At 46.0% G+C, this 24161-nt stretch overlaps 1 protein-coding gene across 1 annotated transcript in view; it reads left to right on the top strand.

Moving 5' to 3' along the window:
* Positions 1–24161, top strand: part of DGLUCY (D-glutamate cyclase) — a 58205-nt gene that overhangs the window by 19605 nt on the left and 14439 nt on the right. The window contains 7 exon segments of the mRNA XM_049897541.1: positions 6–23; positions 6576–6634; positions 6637–6681; positions 6684–6810; positions 11273–11374; positions 15049–15197; positions 21631–21683. Of these exon segments, the coding sequence (XP_049753498.1) occupies positions 6–23; positions 6576–6634; positions 6637–6681; positions 6684–6810; positions 11273–11374; positions 15049–15197; positions 21631–21683 (553 nt within the window).

The following is a 24161-nucleotide window of genomic DNA, read 5'->3' on the forward strand; positions in this document are numbered from 1 at the left end:
GAAAGATGTGGCAGTCTGCTTCTGTAAAGGTTACAGCCTAAGAGACCCTACGGGGCAGTTCTATTCTGCCCTACAGGATCGCTAGGAGTCAAGACTATGAGTCAGAATTGACACGATGGCAAGGGGTTTTTTGGTTTGGGGCAGCAGCGGGGGCGGACAGGACCCTGCAGCCCCAGGCTCACGACAGTTTCCGTATTGTATATTGTGCAAACCCTTCTGTGGTTTGCCAGCTGCTGGAGTTCTGGACATGGAACAGGGCTGACGGAGTCTACGAGGGGTTCTACCGATTCTAGTTAGGAGGAGGTTTGCTGAAAGCTGGTTAGCCAGGGGTAGTCAAATCGATTCCAGCTCACAGCAACCCGTGTGTCAGAGTGGAACTGTGCCCCTTAGGGCTTGCAGTAGCTGATTTTTCCAAAGTGGATCACGAGGACTTTCTTCTGAGGTACTTCTGGGTGGACTTGAACTTCCAATCTTTCAGTTAGGAGCTGAGCCTGTTAACCATTTGCACCACTGAAGGACTCCTGAGTTGAGGGGCTTTTAACTTCCTTTTAGCTACATCTGCATTTCAGAGCCCAATTTCTAATCCCAGTCGGCCAGCAGAGGGCGCTGTTTCACCCTCTGTTTGCACGGTCAAGTCAATCTGTTGGCAAACGCACGTGAGGCAACTGTGCTGTAAAGACTTCAGAGCCTCTCTCCACCTTAGTTTCCTCATCAGTACACAACAGTAGAAACAATTATACCTCCATTTCAGGACTGCTGTAGGTAATAAGAATGCTGAGTTTTACTCTGTGCCAGGCATTATGCTGAGAGTGTTTATATATTTTATCTTATTAAATTCTCTCAAAGATCCTATGAGGCAGCTATTACTAACCTGCTTTAACAGATGAGAAAACCGAGGCACACAGTAAAATCTGCGAAAGCTGGAACATGTGTAAGGCAGAAATCTGTCCAAAAAGGAAAACTCAAATATTTTCCACTAATACAGAGCAAGAGAAAAGTGGTAAGGCCACACTCTGTCAAAGGCGGAAAACTTGCAAGACCCAGAAACACAAGGCAGCCGTGTTGAGTTCCGGATCTCACAGATTTTAGCATATGAAAATTGAGAAACTGGCCCAAGCCCACATTCTAAGTAGATGGTCGAGCCAGAACTTGAACCTACATCTGCTGACTCCAAAGCCCATGATCAGTAAATGTTGGATAAATTGGAATCTGAGTCTAAATGATACATCACCATTTCACGTGGGAAGTTAAAAGAGTGCCCTGGCCTCTCCTGGATCACACCCCGTTCCCTGTTTTATATCTTCTCACTGGCACTGATTCTAGGCCTGGGGGCTAACAACCATTTGCACCTTGAATGGCTGGAGAAGGCATAAGTGGCCTCTCCGCTGGCCCACCTGACTCCTGTCTCCTGGACAGATACCTGGATCGATGGTGGGGAGGCTGCCATAGACGGCAGGAGGATGAGGCCAGCTTGGGGAGGCCAACTCTCCAGGCCAGACTCCAGGACCCGGACAGAGCTGGTTACAGTGACATTGACGTCAGTGTTATTTAAAGAGAGCAGCAACTGGGCAGGGCCACAGAGCAGCCAGCCTGGATGTCCTTTACTCACAATGGCTGTCACTGTGGCTGAGAATCTGACGTGCAACCCAGCCTTAAAAACGTTTGACTGTCTCCCCTTGGAACTGGGAGAAAGGGCTGCCCCCAATTACAGGGGGGTCTAAGGTAACGGCTCTTCCTGCTGAACCACAGGGCATAGCTCTTCGTTCGCTTTTTCATGTTCTTTCCTTTGCTGATTCTGCAGAGAATAAGGTTCCTTTTCATACATTCACCCAGTAGATGTGGGCTATCTGCCCACTGGAGGAGCCCTGGTGGCACAGTGGTTAAAGTGCTTGGCTGCTAACCGAAAGGTTGGCGGCTCAAACCCACCAGCCACCCTGAGGGAGAAAGATGTGGCAGTTTGCTTCTGTAAAAGATTTCAGCCTTGGATACCCTATGGGGCAGTTCTACTCTTCCTTCACCAAAACCAGAGCCAAACCCATTGCCGTCGAGTTGATTCTGACCCATGGCGACCCTATAGAACAGAGTAGAACTGCCCCATAGGGTTTCTAAGGAGTGGCTGGTGGATTCAAACTGCCGTCCTTTTGGTTAGCAGCTGAGCTCTTAACCATTACGCAACCAAGGCACCATTCTTCCTGTAGGGTCACTATAAGTCAGAATCAACTCAATGGCAACTGCTTTTGTATGCCCACCACTGATACACTTTCTAGGACCTATACATACAGAGAAGTGAATATTATGGCTGTGTGTACACAGTCTCCTACACAGTGATCTCCTTGGTGGTTATCTTTTTTGCATTTCTACAGTCCTTTCTCCCTCACAAGCACTCTCACAGGGCTGATGGCTCTCCTCTCCCACTCAGCATGAGACTCCCGAGGGAAGATGAATTATTAACTCTTCCATTAGCATAAGTAAAAAAGTAGCAGGGAAGTAAGTTTATTGCAGACATGATGCACCCACAGCTTAATAAAAATGCCCCAGGATGTCGCCCACACCACCACTCTTCATGCTGGTGTGAACTGTATGGCTGGGCTTGAAGCACAAGGCTTGGGACAAAGACAGATTTATGACTCTCTGGATGTGCCAATATTGTCTATTAAGGAGCATCTTTAATCCTCAAGAACAACAGGTGCTTTTGATTGCTGCTATGTTAAATAAGCAGATATAAGATTAATGACAGTGTACCAAGCATTACTCACGGGCATAAGAATAGAACCACTCAATCATTTTTGAGAGGACGCTGGCTTGTAATTGAGATGCTTGGAGAATAGGAACACAGAGCTTTATAGTGATGACATGTGCACGAATAACAATAAGATCACCATAAACATATGTCCTGTTATGCAGTTCACAAAGTTCTCTCTCCTTCTTTCCTTTGGTGCTCATGACACTCTATGAAATTGGTTGCATCCCAATTTTTTTCCTTTAATGATGTTGTTATCCTTTCCCTCTTTTATCAACAGTAATTCCTGCTCATTGTGGCAGCATGAAGAAATAAACAAAAGCAAAGAAGCAACAAAAATGACCAGAATCAAATTTCAGAGTGAGACAACTCAACAGAAAGTCATAGGAGCAGAATTGAGGCAATGGAAGTCAGAATTAGTGAGATTGAAGATAAAGCACTTCACGCCAACATACTTGAGGAAAAATCAGATAAAAGAATTTTAAAAAATGAAGAAATTCTAAGAATCATGTGGGACTGTATCAAGAGAAATAACCTACGAGTGATTGGAGTACCAGAATAGAGGGGATAACAGAAAATACAGAGAGAATCGTCGAAGATTTGTTGGCAGAAAACTTCCCTGATATTGTCAAAGATGAGAAGATATCTATCCAAGATGCTCATCAAACTCCACACAAGGTAGATCCCAAAAGAAAGTCACCAATACGTATTATAACCGAACTCACCAAAACTAAAGATAGAGAATTTTAAGAGCGGCTAGGGATAAGCGAAAAGTCAGCTACAAAGGAGAGTCATTAAGACTAAGCTTGGACTACTAGGCAGAAACCATGCAGGCAAGAAGGCAATGGGATGACATATATAAAGTCTTGAAAGAAAAAATTGCCAGCCAAGAATTATATATCCAGCAAAACTGTTTCTCAAATATAATGGCGAAATTAGGACGTTTCCAGTTAAACAGAAGTTAGGGAACTTGCAAAAACCAAACCAGTATTATAAGAAATACTAAAGGGAGTCCTCCAGTTAGAAAATCAGTAACATCAGATAACAACTCAAGACTAGAATGCCGGACAGAAACAACCAGATATCAACCCAGATAGGGACATCACAAAAATTAAGCTAAAACACTCAACACAGATAAACAGAGACATCAATATGTAAAAGACGACAACACTAAAACAAAAAGAGGGACTAAAAAATGTAGCCACAGATCTTTCATACGGAGAGGAAGTCAAGGCGATATACAGAAAAGATTGGTTTAAACTTAGAAAAATAGGGGTAAATTAAGGTAACCACAAAGGAAACTAACAATCCTACACATCGAAATAAAAAACAAGAAAAACATAAAGACTCAGCAAATACAAAGTCAATAACAGTGAAAAAGAGGAAAAGAAAATATGTAAAACTGATCAGAATCTCATCATAATTAGCCAACATTAACTGCTCAGTGTTTGCCAGTGACGCCTTTTTCTTCAGTCTGATTCTATGGGTATATATATACATACACATAATTTTTAAACAAAAATGGGATTATACTGTGATATCCTTTTAGGGATTTCTTTTCTTCACTTTATATTGTGAACATCTTTACATATCATTAAGCAGTCTTCTACAACATCCTTTTTAATATTTGTATAGAATTCCATTTTACAACTGTTCCACCATTTTATCAATATCCTGTTATTTGACATTTGGGTTGTTTCCAACATAAACAATGCTGCAGTGAACAGCCTTCTGACTCAATGTGTGCACATACCCATGATTGCATCATTAGGATAAATTCCTAGCAGTGAATTGCTAGCTGCGGTGGAATGTACAAATCTAAGGCACAAATCACCCTCTAGACAAATGTTCCAGTTTCCACTCCCACCAGCAGTGTGTGAAAGACCATTTCCCTCCAGCCCTCCTCAACCTGGACCACCCCCCATTCTCCACATAGGAAAACAGAGGTCCTGAGAGATCAAGGGATAAGGCCCAGGTCACACAGCTACAATGTGCCAGTACCTGCACTTGAACGTGAGCCTTCAGACTCTAAATCTGGAACTGTTCCTGTGTACTCCCTGTCTTCAAGTGGCACCTTTGCCGTCCAAGGTGACTTGAGTGTGGACAAAAGCACGTGGTGTGTGATGAGGATTGGGAGGCTCTGCTGCCCTGCTGGGACTGACTCGGTAGCCATGGCTGGGCGTCTGTAGTGGGTGCTGCTGGTGCCAAGCCCATATCTCCTCTGCCCACCTGGGTTCACCTGCAGCTGCAATGGGTGGTTCTCAGCACATTGACAGCTTCCCACCTTAGATGCTAGCATGTCTCTGCTCCTCCACCTGAAGGCTTTCCCTGCACCTCTGAGCTTCCTCTGCCACAGCAGGCAGGCACGGTCCAAGAGTGCAGGGAGTCAAAACCCCCACAGGCAACCTTCACCCACAGGGGACAGGAGCCAGTGGATAAATGCCCAGCCTCCCATCCTCTAGTAGGACATTCTGAGGTGTGCTCCACATGGTTCCTTAGAGGATCCCAAGCAGGGCTGAGCCCCAGTTGCCTTCAGAGTAACTAACATACCATTTTTTGGCTCTTTTCCCTTTCCTGTTTCATTTTCCTCATCTTCTGACTTACGTTTCCTGGGATTAAACCCAAACCCAAACCCGTTGCTGTCAAGTTGATTCCAATGCACAGTGATCCTATAGTACAGAGTAGAACTGCCCGATAGGGTTTCCAAGGAGTGGCTGGTGGATTCGAGCAGCTGAGCTCTTAACCACTGTACCACCACGGCTCCTTCCTGAGATCACCTCCGACTAAAATGTCTGTACCCAAGTCCTTGTCTTATGGGCGTCTTTTGGATGACCCCCAACTAAGGCCATCCTATTGCCCTTCTTCATTATATATTTCCTGTATCTGTTAAACACCAGTTGCTGTCAAGTCTGTTCCAACTCATGGAGACCTCAAGTGTGTCAAAATAGAACTGTGCTCCAGAGGGTTTTTCAATGGCTGATTTTTTGGCAGTAGCTTGCCGGGCATTTCTTCCAAGGCACTTCTGGGTAAACTCTAACTCCAACCTCTCGGCTAGCAGCCAAACGTGTTGTATGCACCACCCAGGGACTCCCTCTATTAGTTAAAAAAAAAAAAGTAAACTGCTATTACAAATAAACCCCAAGAGGCTTTGCTCAAATACAATAGAAATTTCTATCTCTCAAGTAATAGTCCAGGGTGGGCCGAGAGCAGCAAGAAGGGGGATCTGGTCCACCCAGTGACTCGGGGAACCAGCAGCTCTGCCGTCACCATCATGAGACCTCCCAGGGGACTCTAGTTGTCAACATTCCAGCCACAGGAAAGGGAAACAGCTTGGAGGAGCGCATAGGAGGTTTCTGGCCAGGCCCTGAGGTGGCACACATCACTTTCATTTACATTCAATTAAAGAGAAGCTGGTCTTGTGGCCATACCTGAGCGTAAGGGAGGCTGGTAAGACACTTACCCAGCTGCCCTTCACCGTTGTTGTTGTTGTTAGGTGCTTGAAAGATTTTCAACTCATAGCGACCCCATGTGACAGAGAAGAACTGCCCTATAGAGCTTCCTAGGCTGTAACCTTCATGGGAACAGCTCACCTGGTCTTTTCTCCCTCGAAGCTGCTGAGTGGGTTCTAACCGGCGACGTTTCAGTTAGCAACCAAGCACTTAACCGTTGCACAACTTCAGTACTCAGGGACAAAGAGAATGTGTTCTGATGAACGATTAGCAGTCTCTGGCCACATCCCTCAAAAACAAACAATTGAACAAAAAACTACTTAGCACAATTTTCTACTTTAAACACAACTAACAGATTTTATGATTTCATTTTTTTGTAATTTTAGGCAAGACAAGCTGCTGCGGGCCTCTCTGTCACTGTCCCACACCCACTCTGTGCTCCTCACCATGCGATTCCCACGCATTTCACCCACAAGCCTCCGGAAGAGACAGACGGCCCCCAGGAGCCATCGCTCTGGCTATATTCTTGCAGGCCTTGGAGAAGGAGGCCTCCATAGTTGTTGACCGGAGAGCCTTGATCTTGCACGGGAAGCTTGTTGAAGAGGCTTTTGAGCAAGGTGGGTAAGATGAAGCTTTACATTTCCCTAACTTGGCCTTTGTGGGCAGAGACTGGAGAGAAACGGTGACTTTCGCTGGGTGCCCAGGTACAGTGCTGTGTCGTTAGGGAGGGCGTCTTCCTTAAAACTCAGAACAATTCTTTAGTGTAAAAGCAACATCCTCATTTTGTAGATGAAGAGACTGCTGCTCAGAGAGGTCCAGGTGATTTCCTCAGGCAGGAATGGTGAGCTGGATTTGAACCCGGGTCCCCCAGGCCCCAAAGCCCATGATCCTACCTGTGTACCCGCTGCCTTCCCTCTCAGAGATGGGGAGTGACCTGCTTAGAGCTCTCAGCTCCTGGATCAGCTCTCGACTACTGGAGCCGGGGACAGGCTTGTGGAGTACAGGGTGGTACAAAGGCTCAGACGGCAGCGTCCCACGAGACCCGCGGAGCAGGGGTGCCCCGCTCTGCCCAGTTCCTGGGGCCCCCAGGTGGGCGTGAGGGCTGCAAGTGTTAGTGACGTAAGCAGTGATACCACTGCCGTCCCCTCCCCTCGAATCTGCCAGAAGTGTCACTCCGGTATAAGCTGGAAGCCTAGAGAACGAAATCTGCTTCCCACGACCTGTCTCTCTACATCCCTCTGTGTTTTTCAGAGTCTTTCCCTTTCATGTTTAAAAAGGGCTTCAGCCCCAGTAGGGCATACCCTTTCATACCTGTTATGTCGTAAATTTCAAGAAGAAATGTGTCTGTGCAGAGAGCTGTTTGGACTGAATCCATTTCATTCGATAAATGTGTATTAAGTACCTACTATGTGCCATGCAGAAACCCTGGTGGCATAGTGGTAAAGTGCTGCAGCTGCTAACCAAAAGGTCCGCAGTTCAAATCCACCAGGTGCTCCTTAGAAACTCTATGAATCAGAGTAGACCGACAGCAGTGGGTTTGGTTTTGGTATGTGCCAGGCGGAAACCCTGGTGCCGTAGTGGTTAAGAGCTACAGCTGCTAACCAAAAGGCGGGCAGTTCAAATCCAATAGGTGCTCCATAGAAACTCTATGGGGCAGTTGTATTCTGTCCTATAGGGTCACTATGAGTTGGAATCTACTCAATGGCAATGGGTTTGGGTATTTTTTTTTTAATGCGCCAAGCACTATTCTAGGCTCTTGAGGATCCACCAGTGAACAAAACTGGCAACTAACTTGCCCTCATGGAGCATATTTTCTAGTGGAGCATGACGTAATAAACAATAATAAAAAGTAAAGCATTTAAAAAGGACAAATATTGTATGATCCCACTTACAGGAAATATCTAGAAGAGGCAAATGAACTAAAGTTTATTTGTAGCTACCAGAAGTGGAAGGAGGAGGGAAGGGGGCAGTCATTGCTGGGGGTGGGGGGAGGGGGTAGCTGAGTTTCTGTTAATGGTCGGGGAATAATTTGGAAAGAGATAGTGGTAATGGTTGCATAACATGATGACCATATTCAGGGTCACTGAGTTGTACCAGGTAAAAAATGTTGAGCTGGCAAATGTTTCATTATGGACATTTTACTACAATAAAAAGGAGCCCTAGTGGCACAACGGTTAAGCGCTCGGCTGCTAACTGAAAGATGGGCAGCTCGAACCCACCCAGCAGTTCCACAGGAGAAAGACCTGGCAATCTGCTTCCTTAAAGATCACAGCCCAGAAAACCCTATGGGACAGTTCTACTGTGTCACATGGGGTCGCTGTGAGCTGGAATCAACTCGACGGCACCTAACAACAACTGCATAATAAAGCAATTTTTAAAAAGTAAAGTAGATAGCATGTTAGAAGGTGATGATGCTATGGTAGACAATGAACCATGATAAGGGAAGGGATGTGCTGGGCTGGGTGGTGAGTTTTTTTAAATAGCATGGTCAGGGACAGCCTCTTCAAGAAGGTGGCATCTGACAAAGGTGTGTTCCAGGCTGTGGGAGCAGCCATGCAGAGGTTGTAGGTGGCATTAGAACCCAGCATGTATAAGAAACTGCTGGCCTGGAGTGAATGAAAAGTTGGACAAGAGGAAGGAGAGGCAGCAAGGGCCAGCTCAGAATGGGCCTCAAGAGACACCAGAAGAGTCTAGGCTTTTGGTCTAGGGGAGCCTGGGGGCCCTGGAAGGAGAGTGAGCAGAACGAGGGCCATGCTCTGGCTTAGGGTTTAGAAGGTTGCTGTAGGGGAAAGGTGGACGCAGGAGATCAGTTAGGCTGTTGCAGACAGGGGTTGAGGGTGACTTGGTGTGGCGTTCATGACATATCTCTAATGCCCACCTCTATTTCAGCTGCATCTGGAGTGAAGTTCTGAGCCATGCTGAGCTGGCTGGGTCACACTCAAGCCAGCGCTCTCCAGGGGCCTCTCCAAAGCTGTACAGACCCACTTAGCCCAGGGATCACAAGTGCAGCCCAGAAGTGTGGGGCAGCCTTCAGAGCACCCTCAACCAATGGGGGCCAGAAGCTGGTGGATTAGCGCCCTATCTCCTGTCCTTTGGACTGAGAATTCAGGAGGGACACGTAGGTCCCAAGGAACTGAAACCCGTTGCCTGGAGCAATGACCTTGAACATGAACATACTTTCCGATTGGCTTCCTTCCTTCCCAGACTTACTTTCCTGTCCCCTCCATCCTGCTTCCTGGAATCTTCTCAAATAGACCACCTGCACCCAAATCCTTGCCTCAGGCTCTGGTTTGAGGGGAGCCCAAGCTCAGACAACGAATGGCCCAGAGGGAGAGTAGCTACGTTCTGTATATATATTGAAGGTAGAGTCAATGTGATTTCCTGATGGATTGGTTGTGAGGTAGAAGAATTGGGGATTGCGCTAAGGTTTCTGGCCAAGGTCTCTGGGTGGTGCAAACAATTTGCATTTGGTTACTAACCTAAAGGTTGGCAGTTCAAATCCACCCAGTGGTCCACAGCAGAAAGGCCTGTGATCTGCTTCCATAAAGATTACAGCCAAGAAAGCCCTATGGGGCAGTTCTACTCTGTGACACATGGAGTCACCACAAGTCGGCAACAGGTTTGGCTTTAACTGAAAGGATGGAGTTGCTGTAAACTGACATGGGGAAGACTGTGGGTGGAGCAGATTTGAGGTAAACGAAAAGTGCAGGCTTGAGCCTGGTAAGTGTAGGATGCCTGTTAGACACTCCAGCAGAAAAAGTCAAGTAGGAGTCAAGAAGGCAGTAGATAGATGGGTTGAGTTCAGGAGGGCAGTCTGGGCTGGAAAGATAAATTGGAGGGCTGTTGGCATTTGATGGCACTTAAAGCCAAGAGACTGGATGAGATCACCGAGGGAAGAAGTTGGGACAAAGCAGAGCCCCTTCCCCCCTGGATTGTGCCCTGGGACCCTCCATGTAAGAGGACAAGGAGAAGGAGGAAGCCAGCAAGGCTGGTAGTCTGAGCCACTGTTGTGGACAGTGCTGGTGCCCCACCCAGAGACACTTCACCTGGCAGGAATACCCAGCCCTCAGTGGCTATGAGTGTTGACTGCTAGTGGCCCACAGCTGTGCCCTTCCAGGATCTTGTCCAGTGTACAGACACAAAACAGACTGAGAAGGGTAGGAAACAGAAGAGGAATTAATCTCACACAAGATGAGCTTTTTAGATAGAAAGAGATAGAGAGGTAAGGGGTTAAAGATGGCATGGCTGTCAGAATGTGGGCTGTGGAATTGGGTTGTCTAGGTTCAGATACCAGGTCCTCCTGTGACTGGCCTTGGGCAAGTTGCTTAATCTCTCCAACTGTAAAGTGGTATGCAGGATGGCAGCAAGCGACAGCAGGTGAGAACTTGGGATGGGATCAGTGACACCTATACACATACTTGGTTTTGCCCAAGTTATTTAGTAGCTCTGGGCCTCGATTTTCCTCCTCTGAGAAATGGGGATAATAATTGTTGTCATCTCATAGAATTGTTGAGACAATTAAATGAGGGAGTGCATGTTGAATGCTTAGCAAAGTGGTAGAACACTGTCACCACAGGCACGCAAATGTATACCCAGCACTCATGATGGCAGTGGACCAGATAGACCTGTTAACCTTGTATTATGGGCATCTCCACGCAGCATACCTGCTGGCCCACAATATCGTGACACTAGCCCTGATTCCTCGCACCCATTCTCAACCCCGAGGTTTATTCAGGATCAAAGTAACATGACAATCCTCTGTGTTGAAGTGTTGGCTTACCTAACAAAGTGTAAAGGTAGGCATCATTCGATGATGGTAATGTGCTTTCTTGGAGCCCTGGTGGCGCAGTGGCTAAGAGCTCAGCTGCTAACCCAAAGGTCAGCAGTTCAAATCCAACAGCTGCTCCTTGGACACCCTCTCGGGCAGTTCTACCCTGTTCTATAGGGTTGCTCTGAGTCAGAATCAACTCAACAGCAACAGGTTTGGAACGTGGCTTTCCAAAAGAGCTTTTGAAAGTCATCATGAACTTCCAAAGGGTGACACTCGAGCTGACGTGTCCACCCTTTGCCTTTATTTTCAAAGTGTACTGAAGACCCAGATCCCGTTATTAACTTACCAAGATGGATCAGCAGAAGCTACGCAGGCTTTTCTGTGCAAAGATGGGGATCCCAAGTCACCAGGTATGTACGTCCCATCCCAATTTAGCTGTGTGATGATGGAAAAGCCCACATGCTATTAACTTTGCCAGCTAAGTTTGTGCTTGCTTTAACACTCCGGAGAGGACAAAACTATAAACCTAGAAGTAAAGAGTTTCTGATGGAACAGACTAACGAATGAGACTGGGGGAATCTCAGGGTATGCTGGGGGCTTTGCAAATGGTCTCTGGAAGTAACAGGTCCTTGGAGGACAGGGAGAAATGGCATGTCTTCCTGATAGAGGGAAGTGATAGAAGGATTTTTTTTTTTAAACCAGCAGTTTCTCAAAATGTAGGTCATAACCCAGTAGAGGGTGGTAAAATCATTTCAGTGGGATGTAACCAGCATTTTTGATAAATGAATAGAATAGAATAGAAAATACCAATTCATGTCTGTATAGAAATGGTAAGTATTGTCTTGTGAAACCTTATGTGTGTGTGTGTATTTCTTTCTTACTGTGTGTTGTGATGGAACATTTTGAAAAATACTTCTTTATCGTATGTGGGAATGGGTCAGATCTTATAGCCTTTAGTACATTGTTTTGCAAACTTTTTTTTTTACAACAACCCACAGTAATAAACACATTTTGCACTGCAAACTGATACGAACACACATGAAACAAAGTTTCAAAGAACCATATTTCCTCCTGCTACATATTTTCTATCCCAGTCTATTCTCTTCTACTTTTCAGAAAAATGCTGATCGGACCCAATGAATTGATTTTACAACCCACTAACAAGTGTCTACGTAGAGTTTGAAAGCACTGCTTTAATAGGCCATGAAGGCATACTGTATTGCAAGTCACAGCAGAATCTGGTGTTCATAATGAGGACCCTGAGTCACCAGGGAAAAGTTCCATTGTGGCTCTGATATGCTATTTAAAGCTGCAAGATTTAATATCTGTGATTGTCATGAATTGAATTATGTTCCCCCAAAAGTGTGTGTATTAACTTGGTTAGGCCATGTGTGGCTGTCCTCCATTTTGTGATTTTCCTATGTGTTATAAATCATAATCTCTGCCTGTGGTTAAAAGGATTAGGGTGGGATGTAACAGTGTTGCTTTAGGTCACCTCCCTGAGCCGATGTAAAGGGAGTTTCCCTGGGGTGTGGCCTGAACCACTTGTTATCTTACAAGAGATAAAAGGAAAGGGAAGCGAGCAGAGAGTTGGGAACCTCATACCACCGAGAAAGAAGCACCAGGAGCAGGCACTATCCTTTAGACCCAAGGTTCCTGCACAGAGAAGCTCCTAGTACAGGGGAAGATTGACAGAAAGGCCTTCCTCCAGAGCCAACAAAGAGAGCCTTCCCCTGGAGCTGATGCCCTGAATTTGCATTTCTAGCCTACTAGACTGTGAGAAAATAAATTTCTCTTTGTTAAAGCCATCCACTTGAGGTATTTATGTTATTAAAGTGGCACTCAGTAACTAAGAAAGTGATGCATATTAGAAAGGTTTATATCCTCCAGTGATTAACATACAAATAAAGCTCTGTCCTCTAAGGCAGAAACTAAAAAGTCCACCTGGGGCAACCTCTGATGCAGGGTTACAGAGGCAATACTCTGATTCCTGAGTAGAGGGGAGGCGAGCCAGATCCGATGGTAGGAGAGAGGATATTGCTGTCTTAGGAGAAGATGTGTTAACTTTTCCTGGGGAGCAGGCTTCAGATGAGTGAATTACTTCCTGCTGTAGCTAAGTGGAGTCTTCTGGCCTGAAAAAAATCAATCCACTTCTACAAAGCATGTAATTGAGTTCTCCCGGGGGTCCATAACTGTGCCCTTCCTGCAGAACAGGGAGATGTATTGATGTCAGTCGGAGCTCTTGCTCTAAACTGCCTTTTCATCACCACTAATGTGGGTCTAGTGGGAATCCAGGCTCCAAGCTCCTTTCTGGTAATTTTGCTTCTCACTGGCTGCCTTTTCCTGCACTAGGAGCAGTCTCAGGATCGTGTTCTGAGTCCTCTTCACTGGCCTACTCATTCCAGACACATGTGATGCCATAAAACTCTAGCACAAAGAAAGGATATGGACAGACTCATAGATTTTTTTTTTTTAATTGTTTGCAGGAAAAACATTCAGACTTAAAATCTTAAAGAATGTAATCATGAGATAACTGCATCGTACAATTTTTCATGCTCTTAGATTATCAAAATAATATTTCTGTCAATAATAATAGAAACAACAACAACTAACATTTACTGAGCACTGAGTAGGTGCCAGGCTCTGGACCAAGCAGCTTTCCTGTATTTTTCCATTTAATCTTTTCAGTAGTTATGAGACAGAAACAACCAGCTCCAACTTAGGGCGACCCCATTTGTGTCAGAGTAGAACTGTGCTCCAAAATGTTTTCAATGGCTGATTTTTTGGACATAGATTGACAGGCCTTTCTTCCAAGGCACTTCTGGGTGGACTCAAACCTCCAACCTTTTGGTTATCAGCTGAGTGCTTATCTGTTTGCACCATCCAGGGACTTTAATATATGAGATGTTGTTGTTGTGTGCTGTCCAGCCCAGTAGATCCCGACTCATAGTTACCCTATATGACAAGTAGAACTGCCCCATAGGGTTTCCGAGGCTGAAGTCTTTGTAGGAGCAGGTTGCCACATCTTTTCTCCTATGGAATGGCTGGCGGGTTCACGCCATCAAGCTTTTGGCTAGCAGCCAAGTGCTTAACCATTGCAACACCAAGACTTCTTAACATATGAGTTGTTGTTATTAGGTGCTGTCAAGTCAATTGCGACTCATAGCAGCCCTATAGGACAGAGTAGAGCTGCCCCATAGGGTTTCCAAGGAGTGGCTGGTGGATTTGAACTGCCAACTTTTTGGTTAGCAGCTGAGCCCTTAGCCGCTATGCCACCAGAGCCCCTAATGTATGAGTAGGTACTGTTATTATGCCACTTTACAGCTGCAGAGGTTAAGCAACTTGCCCAAAGCCAGTCACAGGAGGACCTGGTGTCCCAACCTAGACAACCCGATTCCACAGCCCACATTCTGACAGCCATGCCACCTTTACTCCCTTACCTCTCTATCTCTTTCTATCTAAAAAGCTCATCTTGTGTGAGATTAATTCCTCTTGTTTCCTACCCTTCTCAGTCTGTTTTGTGTCTGTACACTGGACAAGATCCTGGAAGGGCACAGCTGTGGGCCACTAGCAGTCAACACTCATAGCCACTGGGGGCTGGGTATTCCTGCCAGGTGAAGTGGCTCTCTCTGGGTGGGGCGCCAGCAGTGTCCACCACAGTGACCCAGACCACCAGCCTTCCTGCTCTCACAGCCTCTAAATCTAATAAAGAAATTGCTAAGGATTCCAAGCTCTTTTTTTTTTTTTTTTAAATAACCTAACTGGTAGATTAGCCCCTGGCACAAATACCATAGCAGGTATTTGGTCAAGTTTTGTAGAAATGAAGGAATCAGAGAAAGAAGGCAGGACCCTTCACACAAACTCCCAAATCAAACCCCCTGCCATCGAGTCAATTCCAACTCATAGTGACCCCGTAGGACAGAGTAGAACTGCTCCCATAGGGTTTCCAAGGCTATCTTTATGGAAGCAGACGGCCACATCTTTCTCCACTGTGCCATCAGGGTTCCTACCACACAAAAGCAGAAGGGTCAACCCAACAAAGTAGCCAAACTCTCCATAAAGACCCTATGGCCCTTGCTTCCCTGCAGTTTTGACCATCTGGTGGCCACAGAACATGCAGGAAGGGCCGCCGACGGCAACTACTACAATGCAAGGAAAATGAACATCGAGCACTTGGCTGACCCCATTGATGATCTTTTCCTTGCAGCGCAGAATATTCCTGACATCTCATCAACTGGTTAAGTAAGGTGAACGAAGAACGCGGGCAGAGACAAGAACATGTCAGCTTTAAATGCCTTTTACAATACGTCTTAAATACAGGATTAGAGCAGTATTTCTGTTAATAATATAATAGTGATAACTTGTGGCTTGTACAGAACTTTAACATCGGCAGAGCATTTTCACATCCATTGTATCATTTAAGCCTCTTAACTACCTGTGAGGCAGGCGAGGCAGGTATATACTATCCAAAAATGAGACCCAGAGAGGTTCCAAGACATTTTCAAGGTTACCTAACTAATTAATGTACTGGCAGACTCCTGGACCCTAACACAACTGACCCCAACAACAGTTGTGCTTTTCCGGTAATCACGTTGTCTTTATGAATTTCTAAAAGACTTCTTATAACTCCTTAGGGGAGCCAGCGTCTCCTTCGGGGGGGTAGGCCTTGAGCGTGGGGTAATTAAGGCTTGATTGTTGTTCTGTTTTTGTCCTCTCTATCCAAACGACTTCACTGTTTCTCAGACTCATTAGTCTCCTTTGGCTTTTGAGGTTTTAAGGAGACAATGAAAGCCTTCTGGCTGGTTAGAAAATTTCTGCGAATGGCCCTGGGCTTTCCCAGAAGACACAGTGGGTGTGGTGCACAGGACGTGGTTGGCTTCACACTTCCTGTCCCTCCCTGCTGCCAGCAGAGGACTTGAGGCTGGGAGAAGGTGCCCCCAGAATGGAGAAGGAAGGGGTCTCTGAGCCCAGAGGGGCAATCGGGGGCCGAAGGAGCTGCTGGCGTGTGCTCCCCTCCTCATGACACCCCAAGATCACCAAGGAAGCAGCGGGAGCTGGCCTCTCACAGCTTCAAACTGCCACCTTTGTGGACCCTGGGGCCCTCCCTGTGGCCTCCCTCAGCCCTCTGCCCAGCAGGGCCACCCCCCTCTCCCTGAATGTTCATTTCCCTTTTCTGCTCCATCAAAAACCCTCTTCTTCAGTTTCCACCACAGCTGCCATGTCGTGATGCAGCACTCAATGGATAATCAAGACATCTGAGTTTAAGTCTTCGCCCTTTAAGACCCAGGTACCGCCCCTCGCAGAGACTCCAAACAGGACTGCCATGAGATGAAATCAGTAAAATGCTAAAAGAAAACAAAACAAACGAGACAGACAGAAAGAGCCAAAATACAAATGCTGGGTGGTGTTATTCTTTCCTTCTTTCGGTTGGCTCTCTTGGAAAACACCTGAGAAAAACCTTCAGGCTGTGAATTGATCTAGGGCACTGGTCATTCACAGTTGTCTGAATCTTTTGGTCAAGTCCAGTCTCTGACGCTTGAGGTGGGTCAGCTCTAGACCACCCCTACCACCATCTCACAATGAAAGTCAGCCCCAGTCAGAGTACTTCCACGTAGTCCAAGCTTTTCTAGCAAGCAAGCACAAAAATAATCACACACCCGTTCTGTAGGCTTGGGACGCCTGCTCTCTGGTCTTGAGCACTTACCTGCAGGCAGCCGCAACCATCATCTAGAGGCAGGATTCAGCTGACCTTCCAGTCTACAGAACGTTTCAGGAATACCTAGACAGAGGACCAAATAGTGTCCAGTAGGCTTAGAATATCTCTGGTTGCTAGATTTTTTTCATCTTGTCAGTGCAAGGGTGAAGGTGCCTATTAATTATTTTTAGACTGTACCAAGTGACACTGTCAGGGGGGTGACACCAAAATGACTGTCTATCAAATTTTTGTGCAGTGTTTCAGAAGAAATTTATTAGTTTTTATAAAAATATCTCTGTCGTTAGTTATAACAACAAAAACATTTTTTCATAAGCGCCGCTTACATGTATCAGTACAAGGCTAAAACTCTATGCTAATTAACTTTTTGAACCTTCTAATGCGCTCCTGTGAGAGCTGTCACTATTACCCAGTTACAATGGCACCTCAGATCACATGGTTTCACCTGCACGCTCTACAAGCACGCACTGTTGTTTTCATGGCTGTCACTGTTTTTATAGTCGCTGATTTTGTCAAATTTTCTGTTGTTTTAGCTACTATATTATGATAATTAGTATTTGGGAACCTATGTCAATAACTTTTTTCAGAACAAAGTAGTCATTAAAGGAAAAGGAGAAAAATCAAAAGGCTTCCGCTCAGTTATGAATAATATCCTAATCCAATGCAGAAAGATTTTACAAAAAAAAATTTTGTTGTTAGTACCAAAAACCAAACCCACTGCCGTCGAGTCGATTCTGACTTACGGCAACCCTATAGGACAGAGTAGAATTGCCCTTGTAGAGCTTCCAAGGAGCGCCTGGTGGATTTGAACTGCCGACCTTTTTTTGGCTAGCAGCCGTAGCACCTAACCACTACACCACCAGGGTTTCCGTTGTTAGTACGGTATTCATATAATCTAAGAAATATTACATTTAAGTGATTTATGACTATATTTATCACATATTATTCTATGATTAAAATTGATACTCAACATTACTAAGGATTCTGTATGGTCTGGTACAGGAGAAGGTCCATGGTGGTGGGTGGGGGGATTGACATCATGAGTTATCACACTGGGTCACACCAACCCTAGTGATGACATTGATCATTTCTAACTTCCCAGTTGGTTGCACCGTGAGAAAAAGACCTGGTGATCTGCTTCCTTAAAGATTAACCAAAACCAGAGATGCCTTTAAGTCAATCTGACTCGTAGTCACCCTACAGGACAGAATAGAACTGCCCCACATGATTTCCAAGGCTATAAATCTTTATGGAAGCAGACTGCCGCATCTTTCTCCCATGGAGAGACTTGTGGGCTGGAACCACCAACCTTTCGGTCAGGAGCTGAGCTCTTAACCACTGTGCCACCTGGGCTCCTCTGTGGAGATTACAGCCTCTGAAATGCATGAGTTTGACATGAGTTGGAATGGACTACATGCTAACTGGTTTTTTGTTTGTTTTTTCTTTAAAACAGGAATATACACTCCAGGGGTGGGCGGTTAGCATTTTAAAGAGACACATCAGAATTCCGCTGTCTAAAAAAAAACTAGAGGTCCATTTTATAATCAGCACCAAACGGTTTGTTAATCAGCATAAGGTTATCATTGTTGCTGTTAGGAGCCATCAAGCCTGAATAGCAACCCCACTTGATGGAGCAGAACTGCCTCCAGAGGCTTTCCTAGGCCATAAAGATTATTAATATTTATTTTATTGTAGTAAAATATATATAACATAAAATTTGCCATTGTAACCATTTTTAAGTATATAATTCAGTGACATTAATTACATTCATTGTGCAACCATTACCACCACGTATTTCCAAAACTTTCATCACCGAACAGAAACTCTACCCATTGTTATGCAAAAATCAGGGCTTCAAGCCAGTTCTTTCCGTTTCCCAGGTGAGGCTGATGCTGCTGGTTAGGGACAAATTCTAAGAAGCACTAGCAGAGCAGTCGTTCTCAAAATTTATTATACATTTAAGAATCACGTGGGGATCGTCTTAAACTGTAGATTCTGATTCAGTATATCTGGGGTGGATATGAAAATTCAAATCGGTTTGAAACCCTGACAAAAATAATATTAAGCCACTAATATTAATTGAAGTAAAATATTTTTAATATACAATTTGCAAATTGGGGAAACATTCCCGACCAGAGGGTCAAAAATGTTCCAAAGAAGAAAATCTTTCTAAGATTCTTATACTCCAGCTTATCACTAGTAGTTATACATTGCCATGGAAAAGGGCCAGAATAAAACCAGAAAGAACACAATGCCCAAGGCAAAACATTCCTTTACTAATTAGGTTGGACCACAAGGAGCCCTGCGGGTGCAGTGGTTAAGCACTTGGCTGCTAACCAAAATGTCGGCCATTGGAACCCACCAGGGGCTCCTCTGGAGAAAGATGGCAATCTGTTTCCATAAAGATTCTAGCCTCGGAAACCCTATGGGTCACTAGGAGTCAGAATCAACTTGATGGCAACCAGTTTAGTTTGGTTTTGGTTTATGGTTTGCCTTAAAGGCGACTTTCAGGAAGCCAGTTTTGTCATGGTTCAAGGTTAAAAAAATCACCTCAAGGGGCTAGCTTGGGTGGGTCACCTCAACCTCCATGGAATCCAGAAACCTGGATCCCATGAGAATTAGAAACTGAAACAATACACAGAAACCTGGATTCCACGAGAATATAAACTCTGTACCTCACCATTAGGCACTAACTCCCTCTTCTCCCCTCCGCAGCCTACTCTCTGTCTCTGTGCATTTGTCTGTTCTATATATTTCCTGTAAGTGGAACCATACAGTGTATTTCACCTTTTGTGACTTAAACTGAAGTCTTTCCAAAGTTAATTATAGAAGTGACTTTAACAGTCTGTGCCAGCTCCCCTCGGTCAATGGGATGCTCTCTGGTCACATCTACAGGCCCAGGGCCTTGTGGCCCCTCCCTGATCAGGCACCACTGGAGCGAAGGTCCTGAGGGTCATGTCCCCGTGCCCCCTCCCCCCGCCCCGTGCTCATGGCACCATCAGCATAGATCCATCTCCATCTATGACAGGAGAACTTGACCTGATAGGGAATGTGCTCACACTCTGGAGGGTTCCAAACTTCTACTCACTTTTAACCAAAGAGGTCTCTAGAAAATTTGAGGGCAAAGCACATCGCCTGGTTTTCTGAAAATATACCCAGAGCCACCCCCGCTCCTGTCAGGACTGAGTAGCCTGAATCTAGACCTGCTCCCCAGGCCCTCCCATTCATCACCAAGGTAACATACCCTGGCAGGCTACTCCCATGTTGTTGTCGTTAGAGGCTACTGAGTCAGTTTCGACTCAGGGTAACCTATATAAAACAGAACGAAACACTGCTCAGTCCTGTACTATCCTCACGATCATTGTTACGCTTGAGTCTATTGTTGCAACCACTGTGTCAATCCATCTCATTGAGGGTCTTCCTCTTTTTGACTGACCCTCTACTTTATCAAGCATGATGTCCTTCTCCAGGGGCTGGTCTCACCTGATAACACGTCCAAAGTATGTGAGACGAAGTCTCACAGTCCTTGCTTCTAAGGAACACTCTGGCTGTACTTCTTCCAAGACAGACTTGGTTCTTCTGGTAGTCCATGGTATGTTCAATATTCTTCACCAACACCATAATTCAAAGACATCAGTTCTTCTTCATTCTTCCTTATTTACTGTCCAGCTTTCCCATGCACTCCCACGGAAGCAACTTTTTCCCTGGATGAGCAGTAGGCCTGGTGTTCCAAGCCATAAGCCAAAGACCAGTACCAGTGAGGCAGAGCCTGCCTTAAAGCAAAGGTCTTCCAGCAGACAGCCAACAGGCTGGATTGGGTGACCTTTGACCCACTAGTAGTCGTAAGTCATTATGGGGGACCTAATTTTTTAATACAAGTGACCCTACCTTCTAGTTTGACTGTAGGCAGGTTCCTTAATCTCTCTGAGCCTCATTTTTTTTTGCCTGTAAAATAGGGGCAATCAGCTTTGTTTTTGGAAGAACTGAATGCCTGACCCATGGCAGGCACTTCACACAGGTGGCTGTGGGTGTCACCCTCCTCCAAGGAGTTTACAACCCAGCAAGGGAACTAGACCTTCTGGAGTGAGACAATTAGCCATTCATCAGAGACATCAGAGGTGTCATGCACAAAAAAGTCCCAAGGTCATAGAGGAACAGAAGTGAGGTGGGGGAACAAATCCCATGTGTGGGCTGGAACCTGGAAGGAATAGATCGGATCAGAGAAGGGCAAACGTTCCACGCCTGAGGAATGACAGGGAAATAAAGCCAAGTGCTGGTCGGTCGGACTGGATAAGGTGGGGCAGTAGGGAGGGGGCTCTGATAGGTTTAGAGGAGGTCTTCATACCCCAGGACCCATCAGGAGGAGTCCAGGAGCCCCCTGAAATAGTTCGTAATGTTATTCCTGTTAAGTGCATTTTTCTGGGCAAAGACCCATGGTTTCACTGGATTCTCAGAGTAGTCTGGGGCCATTAAGAAACCACTGGGAAGACGGAGACCATGTTAGCCAGAGCCAAGAAAACCATGACTCCCTCACCGAGGTGCGTGGATTCTACCTGAGAGGTAAAAGGGAACCATTCCAGGCCTTTCAGCAAGCGAGTGGGAGCCCACCGTGCGGCCTTTGCTGAGCTCCTCTGACAGCGCAGGGCCCACTGTCTGAAGTGTTGTGCACAGGTCCGGGCGAGCCCGTGTATACCAGTGCCGAGAAAGGGTGTTGCTCGCACGCATGCACACACACCTGCACGCACGAGCAGGTCTAACTTATGTAAATTAATGCATGAGTGTCGGGAAATGCCCACAAGAGACAGCAGTCCTGTAAATGGTGCCTGCGGTTCTGTTCTCAGCCTGAGAGGCGGGCCTCGACTGTGCCAGCCGCTGGCCTCAGTCCCCACAGCTCTCATGGAGCAGGACCGCCCCACTGACAGGGATCTCAGACACAAGCCCACCTCCCGACCTGCAGGGCCACGGCAGAGCAGGAATCTGTCCCTGTCAGTCCCTTCGAAGGAGGAGCTGGTTGGGCCAGACTTACAAAGCATCACGCTCGAACAGGGCACATTCTTGGGGGAATTTTGCAGGGTGATTTGGACCATGGGAAATCGGAGTGAAAGCCCCAACTTTAAATCCCGGGCCAAATGTGACTTCCCTCAATGAGTAGATGGCAGAGTGGGCAGAATGGTGGGAGAGAGCTGGAAACAGTGGAGGAAACTGGGGTGTTGGCCTGGAGGAGAGAAGCCAGGAGCATATGGGGCTTAACACATTTCCTTTAAAGCAAAAGGTCAAACACATGATTGTTGAGCACCTTCTCTGGGCCAGACCTGGCTTGCTCTGAGAGAAAAGGCTTCCTGAGTAAGAGGGACAGACAAGCCCCTCAGCCTTCTGAGAGACAAGGGCAGGCCAAGAACCAGGTTCCGGCTCAGTGTCGAGAAGAGACTCCCCCTACAGCCATTTGCCCCACCCTGCAGGGGGTAGTTCTCTGATAACAAAGGACCCCCGTCAGTGGTGAGGGGAGGAGACCCGGTACTGGCCAGGCTGGACCGATGACCTCCTGCCCTCCCCTCCCAGCCTGGATTCCCACTGTCACAGCATTCCCAGTGTCTTCACTAGGATTGGTGTCACCCAGCGCGATAACTCATGGTGTCACTCCCCATCTGCCATGGACCTTCTCCTGTACCAGACCATACAGAATCCTTAGTAATGTTAAGTATCACTTTTAATCATAGAATAATATGTGATAAATATAGTTGTAAATTGCTTAAATGTAATGTTTATTGGATTATAGGAATACTATGCTAACAACGAAATTGTTTTGTAAAATCTTTCCACATTGGATTACAACATAGTAACTGAGCAGAAGCCTTTTTTGGCTTTTCTCCTTTTCATTTCCTACTTCATTCTCAAAAAAGCTATTGATGCAAGTTCACAAATACTAATTACTGCAATATTGTAGCTAAAATACCAGAAAATTTGACAAAATTGGCAACTATAAAAACAGCAGCAGCCACGAAAACAACAACGTGTGCTTGTAGCGAGTGCAGACGAAACCAAGTGTTTCAAAGGCTCGTTGTAATTGGGTAATAACGACAGCTCTGACGAGAGCACATTCCAAACCAAAACCAAACCCATTGCCACTGAGTCGATTCTGACTCGTGGCAACTCTATAGGACAGAGCAGAGCTGCGCCATAGGGTTTCCAAGGAGCGGCTGGTGGATTCCAACTGCCAGCTTTTCGGTTAGCAGCTGAGCTCTTAACCACTGCAACACCTGGGCTCCAGAGAGCATTAGAAGGTTCAAAAAGTAAATTAGCATAGAGTGTTAGCCTTTTAGGTATAGTGATACATGTAAACTGGGCTTACGAAAAATGTTTTTGTTGTTATAACTAACTGCCCACCTATTGCCATGGAGTTGATTCCTACTCAGAGCGACCCTATAGGACACAGAACTGCCCATAGGGTTTCCAAAGAGTGACGGGTGGATTTGAGCAGCTGACCTTTTGGTTAGCAGCCACACTCTTAACCACTATACCACCAGGTCACCATAACTACCTGCAGGAATATTTTATTTAAAAAAATGATAAATTTATGCTGAAACACTGCACAAAAATTTTATAGACAGTCAGTTTGGTGTCACCCCCTCTGACTGTCACCTGGTGAGGTTCGAACCCCCCTGGCCCCCTAGTGACACCACTGCTCATGTACCTATCTTGTACACCTCATGACTTCACTTTTCCCCTCTTTTCTCTCCAAAGGCATGAAAAGCCAAAACCGAGCCTGTTGACAGTGAGTCAATTCCTACTCATAGTGACCCTACAGGACAGAGCAGAACTGCCCCATAGGGTTTCCAAGGCTGTAAATCTTTACAGAATCCCCCGCATAGCAGTTGGTGGGTTCAAACAGTCAACGTTTTGGTTAGCAGCAGAGCACTTAACCACTGCACCACCATGGCTCCTCCCCAAGGACATAATTACTACATTGCAAACTCCCGGAGGTCAGGAACTGGGTCATTTCTATCTGTTTTCCTGGCAACCCAGAGGGAAACACAGTAGTGTGCTCAGGAGATCCTTGCTGAATGAGTGAATTATGAATGAATGAATGAACAAATGAATTAATGGAAGCAGTGCTTTATTAGAGATATCAAACTTCAGAGGCATCAGGATCACCTCAGGCCTTGTTAAAACAGAGTATTGGCCCGCTCTTAGAGATCCTGATTCAGCAGGCTGTTGGTGGCCAGAGAATCTGCATTTCTAACAAGTCCCTGGTGACATTGATGCTGCTGGTCCACGGGACCGCACTTTGAGAACCATAGGACTGCGGAGTTGATTTGGTAGTGGTGAGGGAGAGGATTAGCTTGAGGAAATGGGAAAGCGAACAAAAAGGGGTCCTGAGCATTGAGCCTTGAAATCAGCAGCTGAGATGCGGTGGGCAGTTGTTACAAGTCCCCTAGCCAGCCGGTTCTAGAAGCTTCTAGATCCACATCCAGAGCCTCTCCCTGCCTC

The sequence above is a fragment of the Elephas maximus genome, chromosome 10, assembly GCF_024166365.1.
Source record: "Elephas maximus indicus isolate mEleMax1 chromosome 10, mEleMax1 primary haplotype, whole genome shotgun sequence".
Lineage (NCBI taxonomy): Eukaryota > Metazoa > Chordata > Mammalia > Proboscidea > Elephantidae > Elephas > Elephas maximus.